Genomic DNA, 27392 nt, shown 5'->3' with positions numbered 1-27392 from the left:
AAAATTAATATTTTTTTTAATTAATTGCAAATTAAAATTTCAATTATTCTTTCTTAGATGCTGATAAAAATTATATAAAGTTCTGAAGTAAAAAAATTTAGTCTGGGCATCTCCTCTATGGGTCGATCGGTTATTTTTGTTTAAATTTAGGCTTTTCCGATGAAAAATAATAGAAAATACTGAAAAACTTTTTACCAAAATTTAGGAAATTAAACAACAAAAAATATTTTTAATAAATTTTATAAAAATTATATTTTAAAAATGGCAAAGGGTTTTCGAAATAAATATAAAAATACAAGAGGAAATATTTTTTATTAGGATAACAGCATTTTATTTGAATATTCACATACAGGATAATATTTAGGCAATTTAAACGATTATAATTACTACAACAATGATAATAAATATATCAATTAAAATTAACAATCAATCAACGAAATTTAAAAAGTCCGCCTTATACATTTTGTAATCTCGTTGCACTTGTGACGGAAAAAAATTTAAAATTACTAAACAATTAATTGAACGGCACTAACATTTAATTATCAGCGGGTGGAAGACGTATGATTTTGTCGTTTTATTTAATTAATAACATTTTTGTTAAATTAAATTAGCAAGCTCACTAATATTAACGCTCACCGCTTTGAATATTATATTTTATTCCTACCATAAATTACAATGACAATGATTTAACGAAAGATGTTAGTGTATATACAAGATGAAATTTCAATTAAGGGCAACCTCAGACACTGTCCTCTATTTTTTTAAAATATTCATGACTTCCAATTGTCACAACATTGATCATTAAATATTTTTGAAAAATAGGAGACATTGTCTAAGAATACTCTTAAATAATATAATAATAATCTTTAATTATAAATAATAATATAAACATTTTTAAAATATATTTTCAATAACAATAACTTTATACAGATTTATTTTAAGTTGATAGACATAAACTAGTTTGGGAAAAATAGTAACGCATCTGACTAATGAATCGATCATTAGTCAATAAAATAGTTTTCACAATTCAACGGGAGATATTATTTTGTTTGTCATTATTGTTATACCTTTGTCAGTTAATTTTATTAATTGTCAATCTAAAAATACACCACGTTCATTTTAATAAATTATATTTTTAAATATATATATTTTTTTATTATTTAAATAATGCGTTGCATTTTCTACACTGGACGTACATTTTCTCAACTGTAAATACTGCATAGTTTTTTTTATTCTCATATTTATTTTAATTATCTATCAGATCTGAATTGACGCCGATATTTTTATTGCCCTTCTACACATGCGCGTTTTTTTTTAATTATTTATTTATTTTTTTCTAAAGGGTATATACTGCTTATACGCAAATGTATAATACATAAATACATATTCATTTGTATTTATAATTTATATAATATATATATATATATATTTTTTTTTTCTTCATTACATCTATAAATAAATTTTATTCAACTTAGTCATTATTTGCTGATGGTCATTAAATAATGACGAGTAAAACCTATATATTTTTGAATTTAAAATTTTTGAATCTTTTTTTCAAAATTTACGAAAAAGAAAAAAAAACATAAATTAATTTAGTGTTTATTAAAATATTGACTGTTTTTTTTTGCTAATTATTATTAATTAAATAAAATAATTGATTTTAAGTTAAAAAGCATGTACTTTCATGGTTTTGTATATGTTTTTTTTTAATTTTATAATTTTCATGCTAAATATATTTTTCGTTAGTTAATTAATTTTTTTTTCTTTTAATATTTCAGCCTAGCAGATCAGAATTACGACAAATTACTGCAACTTACCATAAAATCCTGCAATTAACCGTAAATTACCGCATTTACAAGAATTACCATAAATTACCGCATTCACAGCAAATTTCCCGTAAAACTTCGGTAACTCAACGTAAAATTTGCGGTAATACTGCAGTATATTAACGTAAAATCTCGTAATTCACAATATGTAGAACAATCACCGCAAAATACGGTATTTTAGGGCAAATTTGCAATAAATTATGGAATTTTGCGGTAAAATACGGCAATTTACCGTAATTCGGATCTGCTGGGGCAATTAATTAATAATATTAATTTCAAAAATAAAATATGGCTTCAAGCTATTTGCGTTATTTCTAAAAAAAGAAAAGAAAAAAAAATTAAACGAAGAGTAATAAAAGCCACGATTCTTACAGTCCCATCTAATACATTTTTTACACATCCCCTTTATCTTTAAAATATTTATCTTGATATTTGACATAAAATATTTATTTTCCGAGCCAGCTCGCGTACAATTCCTTGCATTATTTCAATTCATAAACAATTCCGTCGTGATTTATAATTAAATAGTTAAATACTTTGCATTAATCTCCATATTCTTTAATATATATTTTATTTATTTACTTATATTTGGATATGCTGAGTTGCTTAAAAATCTAGTCATGTCCACTTTCAATTAAGACCAACGTTTATCGATAAATTAAATATTTTTTATATGATTTGGTTATAATTTAACAATTTTTTTTAAATAGTTACTAAATTTGGTAAAGTGGCAAGTGCATTGATAGTCTTTGGCGAAGCAGTTTAAGTTTATAAGACCGTCGGTACACTTGGACACCTTACGAGAGATTCATATGTCTTGATTCAATATTCATGGTTGCCTCGTGGTATCAATAGTCAGATTGTAATTTAAAATTATATGTGATTTTAAATGATAGTAATAATAAAATAATAAGTTCTGAGGTGACAGCTTAGAGATCGTGGCCAAGTCGATCCATTTCGGCGAGTAGGAAATCGATGTCAGCTTCCGTTACTGCAGCACTCGAAATTATGTTACGGAAGAAATTTGGTCTGCGGTCGTCTGGCTGGTAGCCAACCATCAATGTACCAGATTCCATCATTCTGTTCTTTAGAATGGGACAGATCTACAGAAAAATAATAAATCACCCAGTTAAATTTTTTTCGGCTGTCACTTGAAGTGATCGGAGACTGAAAAAATAAATCCAAACCTCGCCGAGAATTTTTTCCCTTTCGGGACTGTGTGGCATGTTTCGTACCCGTGTTGGCAAGTACCAGAAACAGACATTGACCAGTTCTGGTTCTAGGATTAGGTAGAATTTATCAGACATTTGTTTAATGCGCTTGACCATATATTCACTCAGTTCCATCAGTCTGTCGATAAGTTTTTCGAAGCCCTCGGTACCCTACAATATTATTTGTTTTTATAAAAATTTCGGTTTGTCGTTTCTTGGGTTGGGATTTAAAACTGAAGGTACCTTGGCACGCCATTGCAACCACAATTTAAAAATGTCATTGTGACGACCGCATTGAATTACTTTGTCACCAGTGTCGTATCTAACATCATAGAGTTTGTCTGTCATGAATAAATATTCAGCAGACATTTGGTTACAGCTGATCAAAAGACCCTTTAATGAGATAATTATTGTCATCATTTAGTAAATTAACAGCAAAGTTGTGTAAAAAGTACGTAAATTTTATTAAAACCTATAATTTTTCACTGCATTGATTTCGAGATACAGAACAGTCACAAAACCGCGAATAAGGATATGTTTGATCTAAGTTTAAAATTTATCTGCTAATATTTTGTGAAGGAGGGGTAAAATTGACCGAAGCTAGTCTATTTGAGCGGCTAGATTGAAACCAAGGTGTCTAAAATACAAGATAGATGGAAGAATAAAAAATGATGACGGTGATAGAGCTCGGTATCATCCGTTGATAGTCCAGTCTGAAATAGATAGGTGTTATATATGGATCCGGACATGATTGAATAGCTAAAAGGGTGGGCCGTGTGTCAAAGTGATATATAATAGGCTAAAGTGAAGTTCTGCGATTCGCTTGCGCATCGCGGAAATGTTGTCTGAGTTCCGGTCGATATCGCACGTCCTCGTGTTTAGTTATCCCAACTTTGACACATGCGCACCGGAAATAGAACCAAAGATAAATATCTATATATATATGCATAAATACATGCACACCCACGGAGGGTCCTCCTCACTAACTACTTTCACTGTATATATATTTATACAAGTTTATTATTATTATCAGTATTCATAATGGCGCGTTTTGTTTATCGAATTTCCGCCATTTTGGAATACCTACACTCGCAATCTATTAATCAATAAATTATTTGCTGAATTAATTGTTAATATTTTACGTATATATATATATATATATATATATATATATATATATATATATATATATATATATATATATATATATATATATATACACCAGATATTTATTATTGTTATTTCTCTTGTTATTGATGACTTGCCTTTTTTTCATGACAATGATGCGAAAAATAGTGTAGTGTAAAAAATTGCGTATCGCAATAAACGACTCGCCCCCGTAATTTCTTGTGAAAGAAAAAAATATTTTTTGGGGTTTGTGTAACAGCCGGCGAGTGGAATTTTAATATCTTCGAGGCGCGTAGGTGTGAGTGTGTGTGTGTGCGAGTCTGCTGGGGGTGAGTTAGCAATAACTACGACGTGCCATAGCATAGGGTCGAATGTAACCCTCTAAAGCATCCATAGCTCCAGTCAGTCAGTATTCTCGGTAACATATGTTATCTCTTAGTTTAATTAAATTCCACTGTAGTGTCCCGTACCCTGTGTAGTTTACGACCTTCCTTCGCGATACTTGAAGTCCATCGTGTTTACGTCATCAACCCCTTGCCACAAAATAGATTTATCAAGATATTTAAATAATATTTATTATTTATAAACATCATTTAGTTTTCATACATCAAAATTTGCTGTGGTAGTCTATTAATTACTCGCCCACTTAGCGAAAGGTCAGCGGTTCGATTCCTGGTCAGGGTTTTTTATTTTTATAAAATAAAAAATCATTAGCTTCAGAAATTAAAAAAATCTTGATAACGGTTTTAAATAATTCTGAACTTACGTCTTCTTTGAAGTGGATTGATGAGCATTGTAGTAGAGCACCCATCAATTTGTGAGGATTCCAGGTTACAGAGTCAGCCCTGTAATAATAGAAAAAATTAATGATTTGATTATGGGCATTATTGAATTATTGAATCAATTAGCGATAGGTAATTAGCATCCGTATGGGTGTGGGTGATATATATTAGCAGTGCGGCCTTTGGGGTTGACACCTATATTCGATTCTGAATGCCACTGCTGCATGAGGTAATAGGCCGAGGTCGAGGGTAAGAACAACTAAATGCGTCAGATTCAGCTCTACGTATAACATTAATCATTTCTCCCGCTCGGCTGTTGTATTAAATGACGTTTAAATTTATTCGAGCATTTAAAATTTTTCGCTTAAGGCTCCGATTTATGGCGCACGTGATTTCGAGGGATAGTTATTAAAAGTAACTATGATTTATTTCAATTATTAAAATGGCTAAATTTTAATCAGACGAAAATGGGCCAGGTTCGGGATTAGAGGATAATGGGATGAGCATGGAGTGTGTGTGACATTAATAGTTGGGTTTTTTAAATGAGGATGCCGAAGAGTAACTAATGGTATGTGACTGGAAATGACGTAAAAGTTGAACGAGCCACTTGAAGTCTCGTGCAGTTGTGTGTACTCTGCTCTGCTATATTATAGCTACTCATGTTATATCTGCCAGTGAACGGCGTTAAAGGGCCAGCGATTGGACATCCTTGTCACTTGCCATAAATCAATTATATTTATCATCATTCATCATATCAAATATTATCGTAACAATAAATGTCCGTAAATAATTTAAAATTTTTTTTCAAGTCATGGTTAGGAAAATAAAATTTATAGAAATTGAAAAAAAGTAGATTTTATTGTTTGGAAAGTTTTGTAAAAAAAATTTGGGGGATTAAGAAAAAGCTGCAACCGTGTCAAAATTTTCCCAGACTTCGCTAATAAAAAAAACTTGAAATAAATTATTAAAATTAATTTTCTAGTGTGAAATTAGAAAATTTTTAGATTAGAGAGAATTCGTAATTTTTTGTCGCAGAATAGATAAATTATTCGACATTTTTTTTTATTCAATTTTCTCAATAATCGAAAAAGTAAAAAAATTTTGAAAAGTAGAAAAAACTTGAAGGGGTGGTTTTGACTCGGTTCTACTTTGATCGAATATGGATAAATTTTTTTTTTGAATAATAATAGAGAATATAAAAATTATTGTAAAAAAAAAAAAAAAATGATTAATGTTTGTTTTTTGAAAAGTTTTTATTTGTGACATGGTTTTCTTAGACAATAAAAGAGTTTGTAAAGAAAAGTACACAGAGTAGTACGGAGGAATGAAGATAATAGAGAATGAGCTCTATTATTTTGAGGACAATTGGTGCAGTAAGAGGAAGGATAAAATAAATGATAATAAAAGAAAGCGAACCTTGAACTTTTAGATTTATATAAAAATTTTCTTTGCGCTTTTAACTGGCGTCTCGTGTAATAATCATCGCTCGACTTTATCGTGAGTATGCAGAGTACAGAGTATGATCGTAAAATAAAAAACGTAATGAAAAATACGAGCATAAAAGCTGTTTGTGTGTGTATGTGTGATGTCTGTAAATATATCTGTGGGAGAAAGAGAGGAGGAAGAAGGAAGTAGGAAGGAGAGCTTGACGTGTCCTTTGTCGGAGTTTAATCCAGCGTTGTCGGGGACCAGGGCTTTATTTCAAGCTCACTACTCACTACTCGGTACTTCACCGGCTCCACAGGACGGCCAGAGCGTCAATAAGAGGAGATTCCTGTTCTGCAAATGCGCTTCGGGGAACCGATCCAGCTGTTGCTCCTGCCCGCGGATATTTCAACTTTATCTTTATCCGACTCCCCTGCTGTCTCTCATTTTACATTTTTTCACTCATTCTTATCGCGCTGTTTCCTCGGTTTCCCATTTTAATCAAAATTCACAGAAAGTTTAGACTTTTTTATGGACAAGACTCGTCGATATTTTATTATGAATTTATAAAGTTTTTTATTTATTTACAATTCGAGTTGAAATTTTTTTTTTTACAAAAACGATTAATGAGAAAAATTTTGACTACTTTCGAATAACTACACACGATCAGTTTTTACGCCTTGTATTAAAATAGTTTGAATTAAATTTTAAATTATGATTTAAACAATTCTCAATAAAAAAAAAAAATCTCAGCATAGTCTATTAGAAATAGTTCTCGTGGGAGTAATCATACACTTTTCTTTACCCAAGTGTCTGTGTATGTAGAATTCCATGTAAGGCCAGTGAACAGATGCGCTTGGATGCAAATCGTGGATTAATCTCCGCAGTCCCCGGGAAGCAGACGAGACAAACCACCCCCGTGTCTCTAAACATCTACATTTTGCACCCTACATCAAGCTCCACAATGCACAATGTACATTAAACATGTTGTAGTGCCATAAGATAGTAAATGTGACCCCCGTGCTATGTGCTCAAGGGTTGCCAGTGTCGGCACTCGTCTGCCAACAGTCACTCATTTTTATTTTACTCTTTACACTACTCTGTACTCTGTACTCCTACATAAAAATTACAATACTCATTTTCTTTCACTTCCTCCAATTACTTTAGCAAAACATTTTCGCAAAATCCCCTAATTCTATTCTTAAAAAAAGTAACATCCCAACTTTATAATTTAGACTTAGACTTTAAAAAATATTGTGTTTATGGTTCAAAGTGATTGTATTAAGGATTATGTTGAAAGTGAATAGTAATGCTAAGTAATTTTTATACGAAAATACATTTAAGTACTAAAACGCGTCAATTTATCGATTTCGGTGGCGATAAGCCCAGTAAAAGCTGCTGCTTCGACTAGGGAACAGTGTGTGTGTGTGTGTGTGTGTGTGTGTGTGTTTTTTCTGAAGGACTCCATCAAACTAAGCCCCAATAAACTATAAAACTTGAGGATTAACTCTCCCTGGTAGTGTGGGATCCCCAGTCTATAGTCTAGAGTCTGTGTCTATAGTTCAGAGTCCAGAGTCGATAGTCTATTTCCCAAGTCCCGGTGGAGAATCCCGAGCTCGTGCATCATCTGGAGTCGTTATTTTTGGCTCATGTGTGCTCGCATGCAAGAGCTTTTACGGCAAATCCTTGTGTCAAATCGCAGCTTCTATCGATATTGAATGCCCGAATTTTCTCAGTACTCATACTCGTGGGTTATAAAAAAAATAAATTAGTTAATTTTTGAAATTTATCGACTTACCGCTCGATTCCAGTCAGTCGGGGATGACGGTATTTTCGTGACAGCAACAGTCCGCCTCCCCAGGCAGCCTTAAAAAAAAGTTTTTACTTTTATTGTCTCGTCTAATTGAGGGCTAATTCATTTTAATTGGAGTCGATACTCGGGTTTTCTCGAAATTTTCCGGCAGTTTGTCGTGATACAGCAGTTAAAGCTATTTGGAAGCTCCCACATTTATTATTTAAGATAAGACTGCTTAGGCACTTGGCATTTGCGCCGTAAATCTCTTCAGCGGATTTACTTCACGTAAACCTGAGGTATTTGAATAATTTTAAATCACTATTCAGTGATGGTATAGTTCCTCGTGCGTTTTTTTTATTTTATAGACTATTTAGAAGCTACGCCTCCATGAATAAAAATTATCAGCTGCTGTAAAAATTTGATAGCCAACTATCTAGAGAGTCGATGTCTAGAACGTTCCCTAAATTTTTTTACAATCAGGAATTTTTGCCAATGGGCTTTCAGCTTCTAGATGCTTTTTAGTAGCAATAAAATGCTCTCTACATAATTTTATATAGGTTCAAGCACAATTTAAATGGAAATTCGGGTGGATTTGAAAATAATTTTGTTTAGGTAAAAAAAATTTCGATGCATTTTCGGCCTTTTCAAATAAAATTCTACGATTTTGGCGTAATTTCAGCCAAATTTAGGCCACTTTGGATAAAATTGTTTGGTTGGAAAAATTAATAAATGGGTGACTTACGTCAACATGAAGCCAGAGTTTGTATTTCTCACAAATATCAGCAATTTGTGAAATGGGATCAAATGCCCCGATTACAGTTGTACCGGCGGTAGCGTTGACAAAGAATGGAATGTGACCTCGGGCTTTGCGTTCCAGGATCAATTCTTCCAGCTTTGATGGTATTATGCGTCCACGTTCATCACTTGGTACCATAACACAGTTGTCAGTGCCCAGACCACAGACTGATGCACACGATTTGACTGAATAGTGACACTTGGTTCAAAAAATAAAAAAATTGTTAGCACTGCGCATCGGTTATTGATACAAAACTAATTAATCGAAAATACCTGGTCAGAAGTAAACATGACAAGCTGACCACCAACGGCAGCCAACCCGCGTTCTTTGTACTGCGGAAACATTTTGTGTCGAGCTGCCAGAAATGCGTATAAATTACTAATTGATCCACCGGGTGCTAAAATAGAATCCCCGGTGTTCCATCCGATGAGTTCCCGCATTTTTTTCAACACCACATGCTCCATCAGAATGAACACGGGGGCTATCTCGTAGGTAAACATGTTGGTATTTGCTGTCGCCGTTAGCCACTCGCCCGCCATCGACACCACGTCCAGGCCACATGACAATTGGTTGAAAAAATGCGGGTGGCCTAGTTAGCAAAAAATTTTTTCACTGTTTTTATTTGCAGTCCATGCAGACAGAGTTTTAATTTTAAATACTGTGACAGTTAAATCGTCAATTCTAAAAATTGTTCCATTAATCACTTTCACATAAACTGAGATTCATGACACGGAATGGGAGATTAATTAACATGACAATTAATCACTTGCACGCGCGAGAATAATTTACATCATGACATCGTCTTTGCAAGTGACTTGTGACGTCGAGTGGAGAATAGTACTCACATAAATATATATAGATATTCTATATATCTATGAGTAGTGTAGGGTACGGGTGAGCTTTAAAAGTTTAGTTTCAGCACTTGCTACTGCTGCTACTGCTGATGATGGGAAACATGAAGGAAAAAGATGGAGTAACAGCAGCAGTAACAGCAGCAGCTTAAAGCTTCTCTCTGAGTATGTTGTCATCCAGTTGGCTGAACATCGCGCTCGGATCAAACCTAATGCTTTTGTTTGATGGATCCCACCCTTCTTTTAGGTCATACGAACACTCGGAAGGCTTATGTCACTATATTTCTATACCTTGTATATATATATTTCTTAGGCATTAAAATATCACTTTTTTTTATACTAAAAATTGATGGATTTATTTTTTAATTTTTATTTTTACTTTTCTGAGTTAAAAATTCAGTAATTTTTTTTTTTTGGTCATTTGTATAAATTTTGATAGCAAATTTTATTTTTTAAGTCCATGGGTTCATTTTTATTGGGTTCGAAAATTTTAATTTTGGATTTTTTCTCTGAGATCTCGTTCGCGTTGCGTAAAAAATTCTATTCAAAATTTTGGGAAATGAAAACTTTTGGACTTCGCTTGAAATGGCATTAAGTTGTAGAGTATTAGATATGAGGTTGAGAATTAGTAGAGGCATTAATTTATTTTTTGTGTAATAAATGTTGAAAGTGAGAAACCAGCAGCTGGGTATCGGGTAGAGAGCGGCATTAAATGAAAATCGCAACACAGATGGACGGAGCCAGACGAGAGTGAATGTTCGTATAAGTACAAAGCGTTTTAATCTCCCGGAATTACTGGGCTGATTGACGTGTGACGCTAGTAGTCTTTAGGGTTCCTCGTGTATTTTCCCCTAGATATTGCCGGACCGAATGTGGGATTTGTTCGGGAGCATGCAGCAGGCACACCCACTGAACCGCGTGATTTTAGATCATCTTTAGATTGCTCCAGATCAATATAATCGGGCTCACGTATTTATTGCTACATTAGTAATGTTAATTCCCCAGTTTTGGCGTAATTGGGGAAATAAATATCATTTTTGGTTCCATTTGTCATTATTAGGTCCCCGATTTATTCATTTGGAATTCAAACATTGGAGATTCGAGTGGAATTCCTTCTTTTGTATCTGAAGTATTTTTACACTTGAATTATTTTTTAAAATTACTCAATTATTTTATATAAATTTACAATTCTCTCCTTCTTATTTTTCTTTTAATAACTTTTTATTTTTTTCAATTCAATCAAAAAAAATTTTCTTTTTAAATTTGAATATTTATTTTTATTAAAATCTTGTACAAATTGATTTTCTATCAGAAGTAATAAACCTTAATGTCTCAAAACGTCTTTAAAAATAATAAAAATTTATATTTTTATAAAAAGAAAGCCGTAGAATTTAATAAAGAACAAATATATCAATAAATGTCGGAAATGGTCCGTTCAAAAGAACGTATCTCCAAGTCGTTTGTCGTGTACAGTTATATCCGCAATTACAGTGGTTTGTGAGTCGAGGCATGCGTCCGGTGGAGGACTAGACCCAGTCTGTAAGAATGTATCCGAGGGGTTCTTGTATCTACCTCAGATCATGCTGTCTCCATGCAATTTTTCTTATATTTTTTCTTTTACGTGTTTTCCTCTCATTCTGTCTTTCGATACACGAGAGACATCTGTATATATATATTTACAGGGGGTAGATGCAAAGAGAAGGGTGGTTAGTTGGTTGAGGGTCGATGATCCGAAGAGCCCGCATTTTGCGCGTCATACGCGTCGCTGCCCGACTAGATTGTTTGCAGAGGCTCTCAAATCCAACACTTGCACATGACGAATCGTTAAAATATTTTACATAATTTATTTACACTGATAAATCGGGAGTAAAGACGGATTTTATTTCAATCCGTCACTCGGAGTTCGGGAGTTAAAAAAAATCACTTGCGAGTCTCCGCAAATTTTGTATTCAAAATTTTCCCGCGACTTCATTCTACAGAATTTTTTTACAATTAATCCCCCCCCCCCCTTTGATGTATTTATTATTTAAATTTTATAAAAATTCTTAAATTAATTAATGGAAAAACATGGACTTGATTTTTTTTTAAAAGAGAGAAAAATTCAGCGACTGGACTCAGTTTAATGTCGGGTTTTGTTGCTTGGGTGAGTTTAAAGTCTGTAGGCTGGTAAATAAGAGTGATTATTTATAATTTATAAAAGAGTAATTTTGGGGAAAATAAGTTAGTGAGTAGTTGAGGCGGAATTAAAAGTATAGAAATGTAAATAAAATAAAAGAGAGGGCATAAGAAAGAATGGCAAGTAGTAAAGTGTAGGACTTGGGGAGACCTGTCGCAAGCAGACCCCGCATGTTGTGATAAATTAGGGGACTCTGGATTTAGTATCAAGAGAAGTGTGTAACCCAGGCTTAATGTTAATACTTGGTCATCAATCATATCAAGTAAAGAGGAATTTATTTCACACAAATTTCAAAAGCCAATTGGTTTATAAATGAATTCTTTCCTTTTAGTTATTCTACACCAAGAGCTCTGATGGTTTTATTTCCGGTTTATAAAGACCGTAATTACTGCGATTAGATCATTCTAGTGTGAGCGATAAATAAAAATTAATCGAGCTCTTGATTTGAGCTCTCGAGTAGACAGGAGGGTTGGGGAAAAATGGGCCGCTGGAGAAAAAAATAATTTTCATAAAATTTGTCAAGTATTTGAGTAAAAAAAAAATGAGGAATTTTTTTTTCGACTGAAAGCAAAAAAATGTTGGTGAATATTTTTGCTTGTCATTTTGCTTCGGGGTGTAGAACAATAAAAAAAGGCAGCTAAATACATGAAATTCTTCGGGTCGCTACTGAGTAAAAATTAGTTGGCTCTGGAATTCGAAAGTGAGGGTCCTCGGAGACGGTGGTATATAATCGGAGTCGTGACACGTCAAAATATCGAAGGATTCCAGAAACAAGTGGACGCGAAACTCGGCTGGCAATTTAAATTCCGGGCTATCTCATTCGTCTCGGTTCCATTCGTGAGCTATGCAGTATTTTACAACGGAGCAGAATTCAATAGGATAGAAAATAGAGAATAGAAAGTAGAAAAAGACGGCGGTACGGCAACTTTAACTACCCCATATTCTACAGCCCCTATTTGCTGTTTCGTCGACTCACCCTCTCGCTCTTCAGCTCTCTCGGTTACTGGGGTTACAAAATCGTGTAGAAATGGCTCTTAATTACACCGATCCCATTCAATTGGCTGTCCCCTATCATTTTACTTGCACGAGTGTCCCAAAGTGTTTTTTCATTTTTTATTTTTTTATTTTGTAATTCACACCACTAATTTTTATTCTTAATTTTAATTAACTTTTTTATTAGTCCAAATTTTTTTTAAAAAATATCAGCTCAAAAATTCCTACAAAAATTTTTTTTTCAAAAGTAAAATTTAATATTTTCTTATGAGAGTATGACCGAAAATTATTTTCAAAATCGGAAACTCAAAAAATTACCAAAAAAAAAAAAAAACAAATCCATCAACCGACGGATCAAAGAACGTAAAAAATAATTTCAAAAAAAAAAAAAAATTGACTAAACACTATCTACCCCAAAAATTTTTGTGTTAAGATAAACTGTCAATCATCTTTTTATCACTCCCCCAATAGTCTCATTGTCCCTACCGCAATCTTCGGTCATCGTGGGTTCGTGTGAGCGCACAAAACAGTACCCTTGCACATCAAAAAAAAAAAAAAGTAGTTGAAATAATTTAAGATTCTCCCTGTACACAAAATACCCCGTACACATAACCAGGGATTGTATCTCAAGATCGATACGTCTGCTCTGAATAGAACTCAAAGGGGGTTCCGTACCGAAATTCTCGGGGTACATAATCTAATAACGAGTTTTTGTTGCTGTATACTCGCGAGGGTAGTCTTTTCGTATCATTCAATTCCACATATACATATGCATTGTTGTCATCTCGCTGTCTCCTCACTTTTATGAGACAGTATCGAGTGCTCTTATACTCTTACTCAGTAGTATGTTTGCCCCATGACTCGGTGTGACGCTATTGTGCATTAGCATCCATTCAGGCTGGTAATCGAATCGACGATATACCGGCTACCCACCGTTGGGGGATTTGTGGTTGACTTCCGGCCGTACTTATACGTCGAAAATCACTACACCGCTACTACAAACTTAATTAAACGATAACTAATAAAATATTACGTTAACTTTAAATATTTCGTGGCGAATTATTGGGTAGTGAATATACTTAGATACAGGGTCGATTAAAAAAAAATTAAACTTACAAAAAGTATATTTATTTTAACAAATTAAGTGAAAAATTTTTCATGGAAATTTCAAAGTTCCCGAAAAAAAAGTGTGATTGGTTTTTTGCAAATATCTCTGTAAATATTGAGTTTTTGAAAAAATTATAAGAAACCTTTTTTGTAGGGCGTTAAATTTTCTATAAAAAATGTATCATATAAATTTTCCATAAAATAAATAGCTATTGAGATATTTCAAGTTAAAAATTTCAATGATTGATAAATTTTGAATTTGGGGTCTTGTGGATTCGAAGAGACTGACAAGGGTTAAAATAATTTTTTTTTTTAAGTATTGAATAGTTATCTATCTCCCAGGAGTATTATGAAGTGTCTGAAACTGGATGTGTAACAAGAATCCATATATTTATTTTTTGCTTGTGTCTTTTATTATTTATTTGACTCCTCTAATCCCGTATGGACTATTTATCACACCCATAACGCGTGTGTATATAGCTCGAGGGGGTTGAAGAGACTGGGGTGGGACTCGAGTGGGACGGGAAACTAGTCCAGTTATCTCGAGCTGCTGTACCTTATCTCCGGTGAAACTCTGTGCGGGCGTATGCTAAATTGAATATGAAATTATGCGGCTTATCGTCGGCTCACCCTCGCTACATCTGAGTTTACAGAAATTATTTTCGCCACATCAGCAATTAATTTTTCAAAAAAAAAAAAAAAGAAATTTAACCATAATAATTATCACCTCATTATTTAAAATAATTACAAGAATATTATGCTAATTAAATTTTTAGGGCAGAAACTCACCAGTTTTGACCTGGTACTTGAGAGTAGTAGAGCAATCGATAAGAAGCTGCTGGAGTGTCAGCCCGTTGTCCGGTATCTCGAGGTCTAAAATCCGCATCAGGTCAGCTGGGTGATGGAAATCCAGGACTTTTGAATTACGGTCATTTTGCGTTTTAACGTAGTCCAATAAAATGTCTACCACTTTTGTCAAAAATTCCTTCGTTGCTGGATAGCCTTCAGCATTGATAGGAATTATGTCTGCAAATTAAACCCAATTTTTTTTTTTTAATCTTCTCCTCTATTTGACATAAAAATTCTTCCTTCATATATTTTATATATATTTTAATTTAAAAAAAAAAAAGGAAAAATTTTAAAAATGCCGCCGCCTGGATTCGGACCACGTTCTTTAGGCACGTCACTGATTTTTTAATCAATTAGAATTTTTGTATTAAATTTATTTAATTTTCATAATTTTGGTAGCTAATTAAAATAATGACTAATTAAATTAATTATTAATTTCTAATGTGATTTTTTTGGAAATTTAATTCGTAGGCTAATTATTGATTTTTTCTTACATACTTAGCTCGTTGATGAAGTTTGTAGGAAAAAAAATCCAGTAGATTAGAGAGAATTAATTAGAATGATTTCACCTCATCAAACAATTGAAAGTATAGACCTAAATTGACACACTCTCACTTGTTTGGTGGGGCGACACCATCAACTTGAAGACGTTCCTGGTCTCTCACTCCGTCAATGTCGATTAGATAAACGGTAGATAAAATAATATGAAGAAAAAAAAGTAGTAATGCCAGATGGAAATAATAAAGATGATTGAGTGGCAAGATAAGATGAAGACAAAATATCTGAGAACCAGCTCGGCTGTGTCTTGATCCAGATTCTGGTAAATCCACCGTAGATTAAGTTGTCCCTTTTTCACAGCCCAACTATAAAGTACCTCGTGAGCTGGCAGCACCCTTCGAGCTCGACTTCCTTTCCATTACCGCGATCCCATGGATAAGCAACCACGTAGCGACCGCGTTGTCTAGGGATTTTCTGATGCTCCAGCTCTTGTTTTTTTTTTTTTTTTTTGCGTCATTCAATCCTCGGGGAATCCAAATAGTAAATTATCTTTATCATCCATAAACTTCTTATAGTCAAATAAACTCTCAACATTTCTTTTAAATTAAATTTTTTTTATTACAAAGAAAAAAAAAATAAATGTAAGAGTTTAATTAAAAATACTCTAGTAGCTGGACATCCGTCAGTGAATTTAATAAATCAGCCCATCTTGTAAATGCCAGATGCGTCTCAAGCTCTGCTCAGTCTAATAAAAATCTGCTCTAGGATTTTATTGTAAAAAAAATAATGAAAAATTTCTGTCGGCATTTTTGTAAAATGAATTGAAAAGAAAATGTTTATTTTTCCGGCAGTCAGTGATTGATTTAAGTTGATTTGAATAGCAAAGAGTGTAAATGTAAGCGACGGTGAGCTTCGACGGTGCGCGGGCCGTTATCAGCGGGCTGACACTTGTGAAAAAGCAAATAACTGAAGCAAGGGCCCAGGACACCAAGAGCTGCTCTGTGTATAGCATAAAATAAAACCCTTCCAACTGGCGTTACAAAGTCCCCTGCGGCGTGTAATCTGTCCTGAGCCACTCGTCGGGTACTCGGTCGCGACGTGCCTCGAGCTAACCCAAAATCCTCTATTATTATGCACCCCTATGACAACTTCGTCCTCATCCCGGGTATTCATTTCTCTAGTGTTAAATCACGACAATATTGTGGCTTCAAGATTCACAGATTGAAAATAAAAAAAAAAGTAATTATGCACCTGCCCAGTCACAAATTAAAATTTTTTGGCTTCAATTTTTATGACTCACCAGAGTACTTTAGATTAGCAGTCTCCTTACTGAGGGCGTATGCGTTTTCGGAACCCATTAGTCTCGTCGGTGAATGCGTTCGGGCGAAATTCTGCAATGGAAATTAAAAAGAAAAGTTTTACTTTAAGATTTTTTTTTTTTTTGGAAATCAATTGATATTTTTTTGATGATAATGATGGGGAAATGATGATGATGGTTCTTACATATAAGTAATCCTTGAGGGCAGTGATTTTAGTGCCGATCATTTGCACATTGTCCATGTCTCTGTCGTAGTGCCCCTCGCTTTGAGTCCCTACAACAATCAACAATAACAATGTGCTCAGTTATTCTCGGTGTTGCCCTCAAATTCACCAGCAAGAGCGCACGGTCAAAGAAACATGGACATTGTTTTTTTATTTTACTTTTTCCCTCAATACTAATTATCGCCCAATTAAAATACTCATTATCGATACACTGCATTTAGTCATTTTATGAAAAAGTGGAAATGATTTATGAAAATTAAATGACATAAAATTTATTTTTAAAATTATTGCCATGGAACTAAATAATTTGGAGTAAAAATTAAAATTAAAATTTTTGTGCACTTGAATTTTCATAAAAAAATTTTCAGTAATTATTTAATTAATTTGACAATAATTTTGTTTACTCCAAGTAGTACAAGTCGATATTAGTCTGTGTTTGTCTGACCATGTGATGATTTTTCTACTAAAATAAATAGTCAACTTCTACTCTATTAAAAAAAACTAAATAACGATTGTAATAATTTTCTATATTAATAAATTGGAAGGACTTACCAAAAGTAATTTAGAAACGGTCGCGGTGACGGTCCAATCAAAAGTGTCGGCAGCAACGTTTGTTAAATATTAAATGGCAAGTTAAAAGTACCAAGTGAGCAGTAAGCAAGCTTTGGCAAATATTGCGTGGGTGACGACGGACGGGCTTTGGGGGTGTTTTCGACGGGACTGCGAGCAGCGACTCAAGCCTCGGCGATCTCGAGTCTCGGGTTGACTCGGCGGCCGGGATACACTCGCATTGACCCAGTTTCCGTTTCCCGTCCCAGCGGCGGGGGTGGTTTTACCCCGTGGGCGTGGCCTACTAGCTTGCACTCTCGGGGTGGGAAACCACGTGGGCGAGCAACGGGCGTGTTCCTCCCAGACCAATCAGAATTAGTTTACCCAAGGGTTTGTATCAAAATAGTGTTTTCCTCTCCGTCTTTATCTTATTCTTTTCCTTCATTTCTTCCTCCTCTTCCTCTTCCTCCTCACCCTCAATCCCTGTTTCTTCTTTTGATATTTATCTTAGTTGCAATGCCACTGAGAATGTGGTTGCCCCTCGACGAATTTTGCTAACCAAATGCTTCAAATCTCACGATTATCATCACTATTTTGCTTTCCTGACATTTACATGCTTTATTACATTTCAAAATAATATTATTCGACTTAAATATTTCTCTCACGATTTTATTTCATTTACATTTACATTTTTCGAGAATAAAAAATTTCATTTCAACCAGATCTGATTTAGATAAACGTTAAGATCTTTTTTTTAAATTATAGATCTCAATTTTTTTTTCGGTACCAGAAAAAAATAGATCTTTCTAAAGATCTGTGTAGATCTATTTTTTTTCAGATCTACATAGATCTGAAATTTAAAATTTTTAAAATTTTTACTTTTACTGAGTCCTGAAATTTTTTCAAAACCTGAATTTTCGAATTTTTACCCTTCGAAAGTTTACTTTTTTTTCTAGATCATAAAAAAATCCGATCTACGTAAATCTGGACTATTTTTCTCACGTCAATTTTTCCCAGAATTATTAAATTTCTTTTACAAAAAAAAACTCCACCTATTTACTGGATATTTATTTTTTCTCCAATTTTTTACAGTCGATTATCGGTTTTCTATCAGTTCCGCCTAAACAAAAATAAATCAACCAAATGTCTGCATGTGACGTACTTCGATATCAACTTTTTTTATTTACTTACTTCACTTATTGTTATTAATAAACCCCAGCTCGTTTCTCATACTTTTTTTAATTATCGGAGTTTTCGGCCGACATTCAAGACACTATTGATATAAATGTCAAGGCTAAGATTTTCCTATTAATATTTTTCTTCCCCCCCCCCCCACTCTATTTTTTCAAATTAAAAAATCTCTGTACAGCCTCCAAGAATTTTAAATATCGAGTGTTATTAACAGTGACGTAGCCTGGTTTTAATAAAAAATTTTTTTTCGCGTTCCGCTCGCGAGTTATCGGAAAATGTAAATGTTTAATTAAATTTCGTTAGAAAAATTTAGAAATAAAAAAAAAGTTCCTGTTATGTGTGTGTCTGAAAATATTAAAAACTGCTGACATTAACGTGGGTAGAAAAAAAGTTTAATGATATTCTGTCAACATGAAATAAAGAGGGAAAAAAAATGTAATGTACCCGCGATAACCAAAAGTGAGGCGTGTTTATACGGTATCCTCATTGTTATTTACTCGGATAGAAAGTACGAGAGTACTCAGGCTGGTATATATTTATACATATATATATATATGAGAAGCATAAAAAAAAGGTAGCGTATATAAACATGCCAGGAATGAGAAACGGAAGAAACTCGAGGACTTTAAATACATCGACGAGACGACGTGTAATGTCGCAGTCGTGGGCAATATTAATGTGAGGGAAGTTTAAATTCAATTGTACGTTTATGTTTCTCTTGTACTTTACCTTATACCCAACTCGTTTGAGTAAAAAATTCTAAAAAAAAAAGTTAATAATAAAAAAAATGTGACGCTTGCGCGAGCATATCATCACGCGGACCGAGAAGAATTTCCGAGTTTAATAATGAGTAAGAGAGCTGGCGAACTTGTGTTACGTGCACGAGAGAGTGAGAGGCTCGGAGATGGATGCGGAGGAAGAGGTTCGAAAGTTTATTCGAGAGGGTGAGGACAAAATGGACGGCGGCCAATAGGATGCTGGGGCAAAATGGCCGACTGGGAATTTAATCAATACCGTATGCGGCCTCCGGAATCGCGGAGGGCTGAGGTCGAGGTTTATGAATCCACGCCAGGAACGTAACTAGTTGCTGCTATTTCCTCTTGCTTAAATATTTATTTTTTATCACTTTCTACGTCCTCACCTAATATTAGTCACTTCGAGCGGGAAAGGGGAAGGACATTTTAAAAGTGTGACCAAGTGTTGGTTTTCTTTTGTCCCCTCATCTGAGGACGTTGTAGATTTTTTTTATATTATCGAGTCTTCGAATCATATTTATCTCCTTTTCACCTTCGGTTTAAAAATAACGCGCTATTTTTTATTTCAAGTACTTGTATATAAATATGTGCCATTAAATACTTTTATTACCAATAGTATGGACCATCAATTTTATCAATGGGCAACTTGATTATTTACATAAAAATTTAATCATATTTACAAAATAAAAATATTTTTATCAGTAAGCAAAAATATTTTTTTTTGCAATGATAAAAATTTTATTTGCTCTACTTCGTATCACTAGGTCAGACAATTTATCATTTGATTTAATACTACATATAAATTTTTACCAAACCTTGGTTTGTTTATAATTTATTGGAGTTCAATAAATATTTTTATTTTAAGAAATTTTTCAAAAAATTTTCTGCAATTTTACAGATTGCAAAAATTTATGTATGAAAGTGGGACAAAGGGTTAGACCATTGATTGAATTTTTTTTTCAACTTCCGCTGTTCGAGATTTTTAAGTAAAAATTTGAGGTGTCCAATTTACCCCCAAGCTCTGAATTTGAAATTTTTTTACAATTTCATTTTAATAAGGAAAGAAAAATTTCTTCAGTGAAAAGTTGTAATAATATATTTACATATTTAAATTAATTAAAACTTTTGATTCTGAACATAATGAGAATAATTAATAATAATTTTAGAAAATAAACTTTTGAATTTAACTGAATTCAAAAAGTTTGAATTTCGTAATTCAATGAATTATTTAAAAGTGAAAAATTTATTAATAATTAAGTAAAAACTAAATTTTTCATGAACTAATTTCGAGAAGACATGAGAATTAAGGCAGGTTTCAACGCCCAAGTTTAATGGATCGATTTTAGCAACACTGTAACGTCTTTTTAAAATGCAAGACCTAAATATGAACCAGCAGTAACAGCCAGTAGTACAAAGTAACCTGAAAGATAATGCAAAAGTTCCAACTAAAAAACTCATTTCTTATACTTATGAAATAAACTTTGAACAAGAGCACTCTAGAATCTCAATATAATCTTTTGTCGAACCTGGAGCAGAAACAAAAAGTACCAAAGATATAATATCAAAAGTATACAACTCCATCCTTGATGTTTGCTGCGGCCCGCAAGCTGTTGTTCTCAAAAAGTATAACTTTTCACATTTCCTCAGGATATTCTCTCTGAAATTATTAATAAAAGGAAAAACTTTATTCAAATTAAATTTACTTTGATCGCTTTCATGTTTGTTTAATTAAAAAAAATTATCCAGCCGTCTCTTATTCGAGAAAAGGGAAAAATTGATAGCAGGTTCTGTAGAAAAAAAAAACCGATACTTTGAACCGAACAAGATAACATAGATACGGATTGTTAACTTTGATTGACGATAATAATTTGATGGCTATCTTTTAAATGAAAAATATATTTTGTTACCGACTTTTCTTAAATTTTCCGAGGTATTGATTTCCCATCGCTCTCAGATGGCGCCTTTTGATACCGAAATACCTTTACACATATTTATATATACATATATAGTTATAGTGATGTATATACATATATATATATATATATAAGGGTTGCCAGTGGTGGTGGTAAAATAGAAATGGTGGTAAATATAAGGGAAGAATCAAACTACTGGTTGCTAACCATTTTATGACAGCGAATCACCATCAATATTCTGCGCAAGCGTATTAATATATAACCAATTTTACATATACACAAAATTTCTAAGGGTTGATGCTTTTGGTTATGGATCAGTTGGGCTTCGGCCCTTGCGCGAGCCTACGGGCTCCGCAGGCTCGTTTCTCCAAAAAAATTTTTGAAAAACTTAAATCTCATTTAAAGTAATTTTGAAATTTTTAAATTAAATTGTGAATTTTCTGTGACAGTGAGTAAAAATAATAACAATGGATTAAAAGCTGACAGGTAATTAAATATAATAATTATTTTGAGTACAAATTTTCGACTTTTCAGTTAAAATAAATAATTTTTTTGAAGCTGGTTTCTTTGAGAAACTGAAGAATCTCCGGCTGTGATAAGGGAAGAGCAGGTCAACGGAATGAAGAAAAGATAATTATAAATCTTTAACAGATAATTAAGATAATGGAACATTTTGAGAGGACATAAAATTGGTTATCGTTAGAAAAATGTAAAATGACCGGAAATTGATAAAATTTTCGGCATTGAATTGACATATCCCTTAGAATAATTATCTAACATGTAATCTGCACTAAATAATCAATTAACCTGCTTAATAATATATAAGTAACATATATAAACAAAATATATAACAATGTTCTTAGGCTAAGATTGATCACCACTAGTTATACACGGCATCTACTTTTAAGACTTAATCAAAAATATAAATTAAAGTTTAAAATTTTGAATCTTAGTTTCTTTTTTTTTGATTTCACGGCCGTGTAACGAAAACTGTCGTGAGGCATGGGTGTATTATGCAATAAAAATTATTTATAATTATACACAGAAGGATGTGTAATTAATTATAAAATAATTAATTAATTAATTTAATAATTAATTTAAACGATCGATTAAAAATGAATTGATTTTTTTTTATTTTGATCTGATATTTAAATATTAATGATAACAAAATCTACGTCTTCCATGAATTTATATGACTATGCTTTGAGCCACATGGCAAGTAGATAAATATATACATATATGTACGATTAATGTTTAGAAATAATATATATGTCAGTAGATATAAGTTTTTATGTGAGCTATTGTAAAACTGCATTGGGGACTTGAGAATCGCAAAAACCACCAACATATACAACAATAAGATGCTATACTATACTATACTATACTATATTATATTATATATTATTATATTATTATACTATGTTATGAATATATAGATGAACAAATATATACTATTGTTACAGTTATTGAAAGCTATTGAAGCCGAGCTAAATAAATAAATAAAAAATTTCACGCAGTGTGGCTTTAAGAAATAAGAATACGTTCAACAGGAACGGGCGGACTGGATGAAACCGTTTGTAAAAAGGGTTCATGTTGTTACGCCGTTCACAAAAGTTGTGACGCGACAATAAAAAAGTAGAATAGTTGATGATAAAATATATAGTTGGGATATTTAATAAATATGTGTGCTTTAAATACTTAAGATGGATCGAACAATTCCTGTCCGGCGTTTATGCTTATAATGGCTTTTAATGTGTCAGTGTTTGCTTACTTAGATAAACAACTTGATGTTATTGTACTGTTAGCTGTTGACAACTGTAATGGTAATTAATTGTATTGGAAAATAATAATCGTTGAAATGAAAAAGAGTTTATTTATTGACCCGAATTTATGTTGAAAATTTTTTTGCTTTGAATTGAGGTGGGAAATTCGAATAAGAGAAATAGATGAAGAGGGAAGGAGATGAATAGGCTTACATATGAGATGGGGATGGAAAAACAATCATGGGATTTAGGGCGAAGGGGTTTGGTGGATCATTTGAAAGAAATAGGGAAAGAAGATGTAGCTAGTGATAGTGGAACAGTTGCTGATAAAGAAGGGAGTTTTTTTTTAATTTTCTAGGGCGGGAAGGGGGAGAAAATTGTAACGAACTTATGGGGTTCGGCAGTAGATACATTAGGAAATAGACCCTGATAGGCAGAAATTATGATCAGAGAGATGGTATACATTATTTGCAACCAACTTGATGATAAGTTGTCGGGAACTTTCAGCTTTTGTGACTGCTGACTACGAGCTGTTACCAGCAGTCCCGAAAAGTTGGCAACAATTTACTGTCATGACCTGATGCCAATTTTCTGAGAAGATTGAAGGCAAGTTTCCATCAATTGATAGGATGTCAAATTTCACCAATAGCCAGCTTACTACCGAATTGGCTATTTAAAGAGTTGGTAAAGGGTGAGTAGAAGATGAAGATAAAATCTCAACGATAAATAGATTGGTGATAGAAGGTAATGGAGATTTGATCCTAGTGTTGATAATATCGCTAATAGGACTATATATAGTGCAAAAAATAAATTTTGATATAGAATCGCATTCAGCATTCGAGGTAGAAATAAAAAAGGCTCTTGTTTCGTGGATTTCATACTAACTGACGGCAGGTCATGACACAAAGCTAGCTGTTTGAGGGTTTAACTCTGCATCAACGTTTTTTTTTGCAATGATCGAGGAATTTTTTTCCTTTACTTTTACGTGTCAGCATTATCATCGAAGATTACTTTGAGAATCCTAGACAAATCCTAGAGAAAACATAGAAAAATTTTCTTTCTTCAATTTTCCGAACTAGCGTTATCTTCAAAGACTTCTTTGAATCCTAGCCAAATCCTAGCCAAATCCTAGAGAAAACTTAGAAAAAATCATTTCGCTGAGAATCCTAGACAAATCCTAGACAAATCCTAGAGAATTCCTAGAGAAAACATAGAAAAATTTTCTTTCTTCACTTTTCCGAACTAGCGTTATCTTCAAATACTTCTCTGAATCCTAGACAAATCCTAGATAAATCCTAGAGAAATCCTAGAGAAAACTTAGAAAAAATCATTTCGCTGAGAATCCTAGACAAATCCTAGACAAATCCTAGAGAATTCCTAGAGAAAACATAGAAAAATTTTCTTTCTTCACTTTTCCGAACTAGCGTTATCTTCAAATACTTCTCTGAATCCTAGACAAATCCTAGATAAATCCTAGAGAAATCCTAGAGAAAACTTAGAAAAAATCATTTCGCTGAGAATCCTAGACAAATCCTAGACAAATCCTAGAGAATTCCTAGAGAAAACATAGAAAAATTTTCTTTCTTCACTTTTCCGAACTAGCGTTATCTTCAAATACTTCTCTGAATCCTAGACAAATCCTAGATAAATCCTAGAGAAATCCTAGAGAAAACTTAGAAAAAATCATTTCGCTGAGAATCCTAGACAAATCCTAGACAAATCCTAGAGAATTCCTAGAGAAAACATAGAAAAATTTTCTTTCTTCACTTTTCCGAACTAGCGTTATCTTCAAATACTTCTCTGAATCCTAGACAAATCCTAGACAAATCCTAGACAAATCCTAGAGAAAACATAGAAAAATTTTCGTTCTTCACTTTTCCGAACTAGCGTTATCTTCAAATACTTCTCTGAATCCTAGACAAATCCTAGAGAAAACATAGAAAAATTTTCTTTCTTCACTTTTCCGAACTAGCGTTATCTTCAAATACTTCTCTGAATCCTAGACAAATCCTAGAGAAATCCTAGAGAAATCCTAGAGATAAATTTGTTTTCTTTTACTTTTACGTGCCAGCGTTATCATCGAAGTTTCATAGAACTCGTCCCCTTTTTATCATCATCTTGCTACTCACTATGTATATCTAAACTTTCATTTCCGTTCAGTGAAGTTATTTCAACCAATCGATAATTGCTTTTCTAACGGCAAAATTCACGCATCCACATATCAATTTAAGTCTGCTCATAATAACACAGATAATTCAATTTATCCATAGAAAAGCAAATAAATTTCCCCAGCGTAAACTTGTATTCGAACCGCATCATAACTTAATTACTTTCCCTCGGGGCATCACCCTGCTGTCTCTCATTTATCCAGCATAATTACATTTATCCTCCGTCGCGAAAATTTTCGTATAAAAGCTCTGTGCTTCTATGATCTGACCACAGTGAGCTTGCATCTCCAACAACATCAACACCTCTCTCAGAACAAGCACGTAAGTACAAAAAATAATTCTTACAATTAATCCTTCTTATCTTTATCTTTAAAAATCTCACCCCATCCCCTCATGACTTTAAATTGTAACCGTAGGATTCGATATCGTAAACAATCTGTTTTCCTTTCTCTCATTCAATTTTTTGTCTCTTGACAAATGTCCTAATGATTAGCTGTCATCTGCAACTAATGACCAATTACTTGTTTTGACATTTACATTTTTCTTTAAATCTCAAGTCCTATAAAAGCTCAAAAATTCCCTCACTTCTTATCAGTCTTCTGTTAACTCTCAACTCATATACTTCTTACATCTTTCCGGTAAGTTTCTTTTACTTTCAACTCTAACAACTATTTCAAATCAATTCTCTCTCACTAGCCTCCAATTCCATTTCCGTTTCTTTATCAAGCCGATTCTTCCTTCTTATCAATCTACCAGTTAATTTATTCCATTAGTTATCAATTATTTCAGATCCAAAAACCAAAAACTCAAAATGATGTCACTCAGAGTAATTATCGTCCTTGCCATCATTGCTTTCATTGCAACAGTCAACGTAGAAGGTGCCTACAAAAAGCCACCTTTCAATGGAAGCATTTTTGGTAAACGATCAAACTCAGCAGCTGGTAATTATTTTCAAAATTTATTTTACATATTTTTAACCTGATAGCAACACTTTCTAGTCAGAAAATTGGTGTCAATTAGTTGTATTCAAGTTGATGACAATTTTAGTTTTTGTAACTATTGACTATAAAGTCGTTACCTATTTTTCCAAAAAGTGATGGCAACTTTTTTTTACTAATGGATGCTAACTTTTGCTATAAATTTTCCTAGTAAATTGACATCTAATTGTTGTCAATTCTTGCTTTTAACGGCAAAAAATTGCAGCAGTAAGTTGTCATTTTCTTGCCGTCAACTTTGCTATCAGGATGTTTACTCTCTGAAATTACATCGTAGACTTGATTCATAAATTTTAATAGTGATTTCTTTTTTTTTATATTATGGTCAATAATTTTTGTTTTCGTACAGACTTCGAAGCCCTCAGCCGCGCACTTGGTAACATGTGCGAAATCGCCAGCGAAACTTGCAACGCATGGTTGATGCCCCAGGACACCAACTGAAGATAATCAACCGACTACTTTACGTACTTTTGAGCTACTGACAAAATAGTGAATACTTATAATTATTTTGCTACAACGCCAATTTCCTATATATTTAAATGAAGATCACATCCAGCTTTCAAAATTTTTAAATATTTTGTTTTACTGTTTGTATCGAAAAATTACGATTACTGAGTGTAAAAATGCAGAGTTCGATAATTAAATTTTCTAATCATTTTTTTGTTTAATTAATAATTATTTATTGTATTTAATGTAAAATGTTATTTTGAAAAATAAAAAAATTGTATGAAAAAAATTTATTTGTTATATTTGTCTACTATAAGTTTAGTGATAAGATACCATCTTTTTTACCTGATATCAAAAATATGAAAAAATTATTTTTTCAATAGCAATTTTATATTTTCCGATTTTCTCCATCTAAATCTTCATTTCAATGAGCTCTGTCTTCAAAAGTAAAAGTTTGCAATGGAAATTCAATTTTTATATATTTTCATGCGAATCAAAAATTTCTCTCAAGATTTTCTAGTCTTAAGAAAATTTTTCTCGTCAATTTATAATACAAAATATTTCCCGCGCTGAAAAATCCTTTTTCTCTGTCATTTGAAAATTTCTTCCTGTATGGAAAAAATACATATTCA

General features: G+C 32.9%; 1 protein-coding gene across 2 annotated transcripts; it reads right to left on the bottom strand.

The window, feature by feature from the left end:
• Positions 1-1693: 1693 nt before the first annotated feature.
• LOC103576362 (glutamate decarboxylase) lies at positions 1694-17700 on the bottom strand. 2 transcript variants are annotated; one of them, XM_008556542.2, is made up of 11 exons: positions 17532-17700; positions 16941-17029; positions 16738-16828; positions 14880-15116; positions 9236-9552; positions 8910-9161; positions 8171-8238; positions 4932-5010; positions 3281-3430; positions 3014-3208; positions 1694-2929 (listed from the first exon to the last, which is right to left on the bottom strand). In XM_008556542.2, exons 2-11 carry the CDS (start codon positions 16995-16997, stop codon positions 2756-2758), a joined length of 1620 nt encoding a protein of 539 aa, XP_008554764.1. In that variant the 5' UTR covers positions 16998-17029; positions 17532-17700; the 3' UTR covers positions 1694-2755. The 2 variants fall into 2 exon arrangements, with proteins under 2 accessions (XP_008554764.1, XP_008554765.1); XM_008556543.2 differs by lacking the exon at positions 16941-17029.
• Between the last annotated feature and the right edge of the window lie 9692 nt (positions 17701-27392).

The sequence above is a fragment of the Microplitis demolitor genome, chromosome 4 (assembly GCF_026212275.2).
Source record: "Microplitis demolitor isolate Queensland-Clemson2020A chromosome 4, iyMicDemo2.1a, whole genome shotgun sequence".
NCBI classification, from domain to species: domain Eukaryota; kingdom Metazoa; phylum Arthropoda; class Insecta; order Hymenoptera; family Braconidae; genus Microplitis; species Microplitis demolitor.
The sequence above is the reverse complement of the archived record's forward strand: the minus strand, read 5'-3'. Positions and strand labels throughout refer to the sequence as shown.

What these genes read in the sequence shown, in the direction of transcription:
- LOC103576362 (XM_008556542.2), bottom strand. Translation starts at nt 16,997, where the DNA reads ATGGACAATGTGCAAATGATCGGCACTAAAATCACTGCCCTCAAGGAT. An exon ending in CAATCCACTTCAAAGAAGAC is followed by an intron (nt 3,431 to 4,931) that starts GTAAGTTCAGAA and finishes ATCTCATTAAAG; the next exon opens with GGTCTTTTGATCAGCTGTAA. An exon ending in GGGAAAAAATTCTCGGCGAG is followed by an intron (nt 2,930 to 3,013) that starts GTTTGGATTTAT and finishes ATTTTTCTGTAG; the next exon opens with ATCTGTCCCATTCTAAAGAA.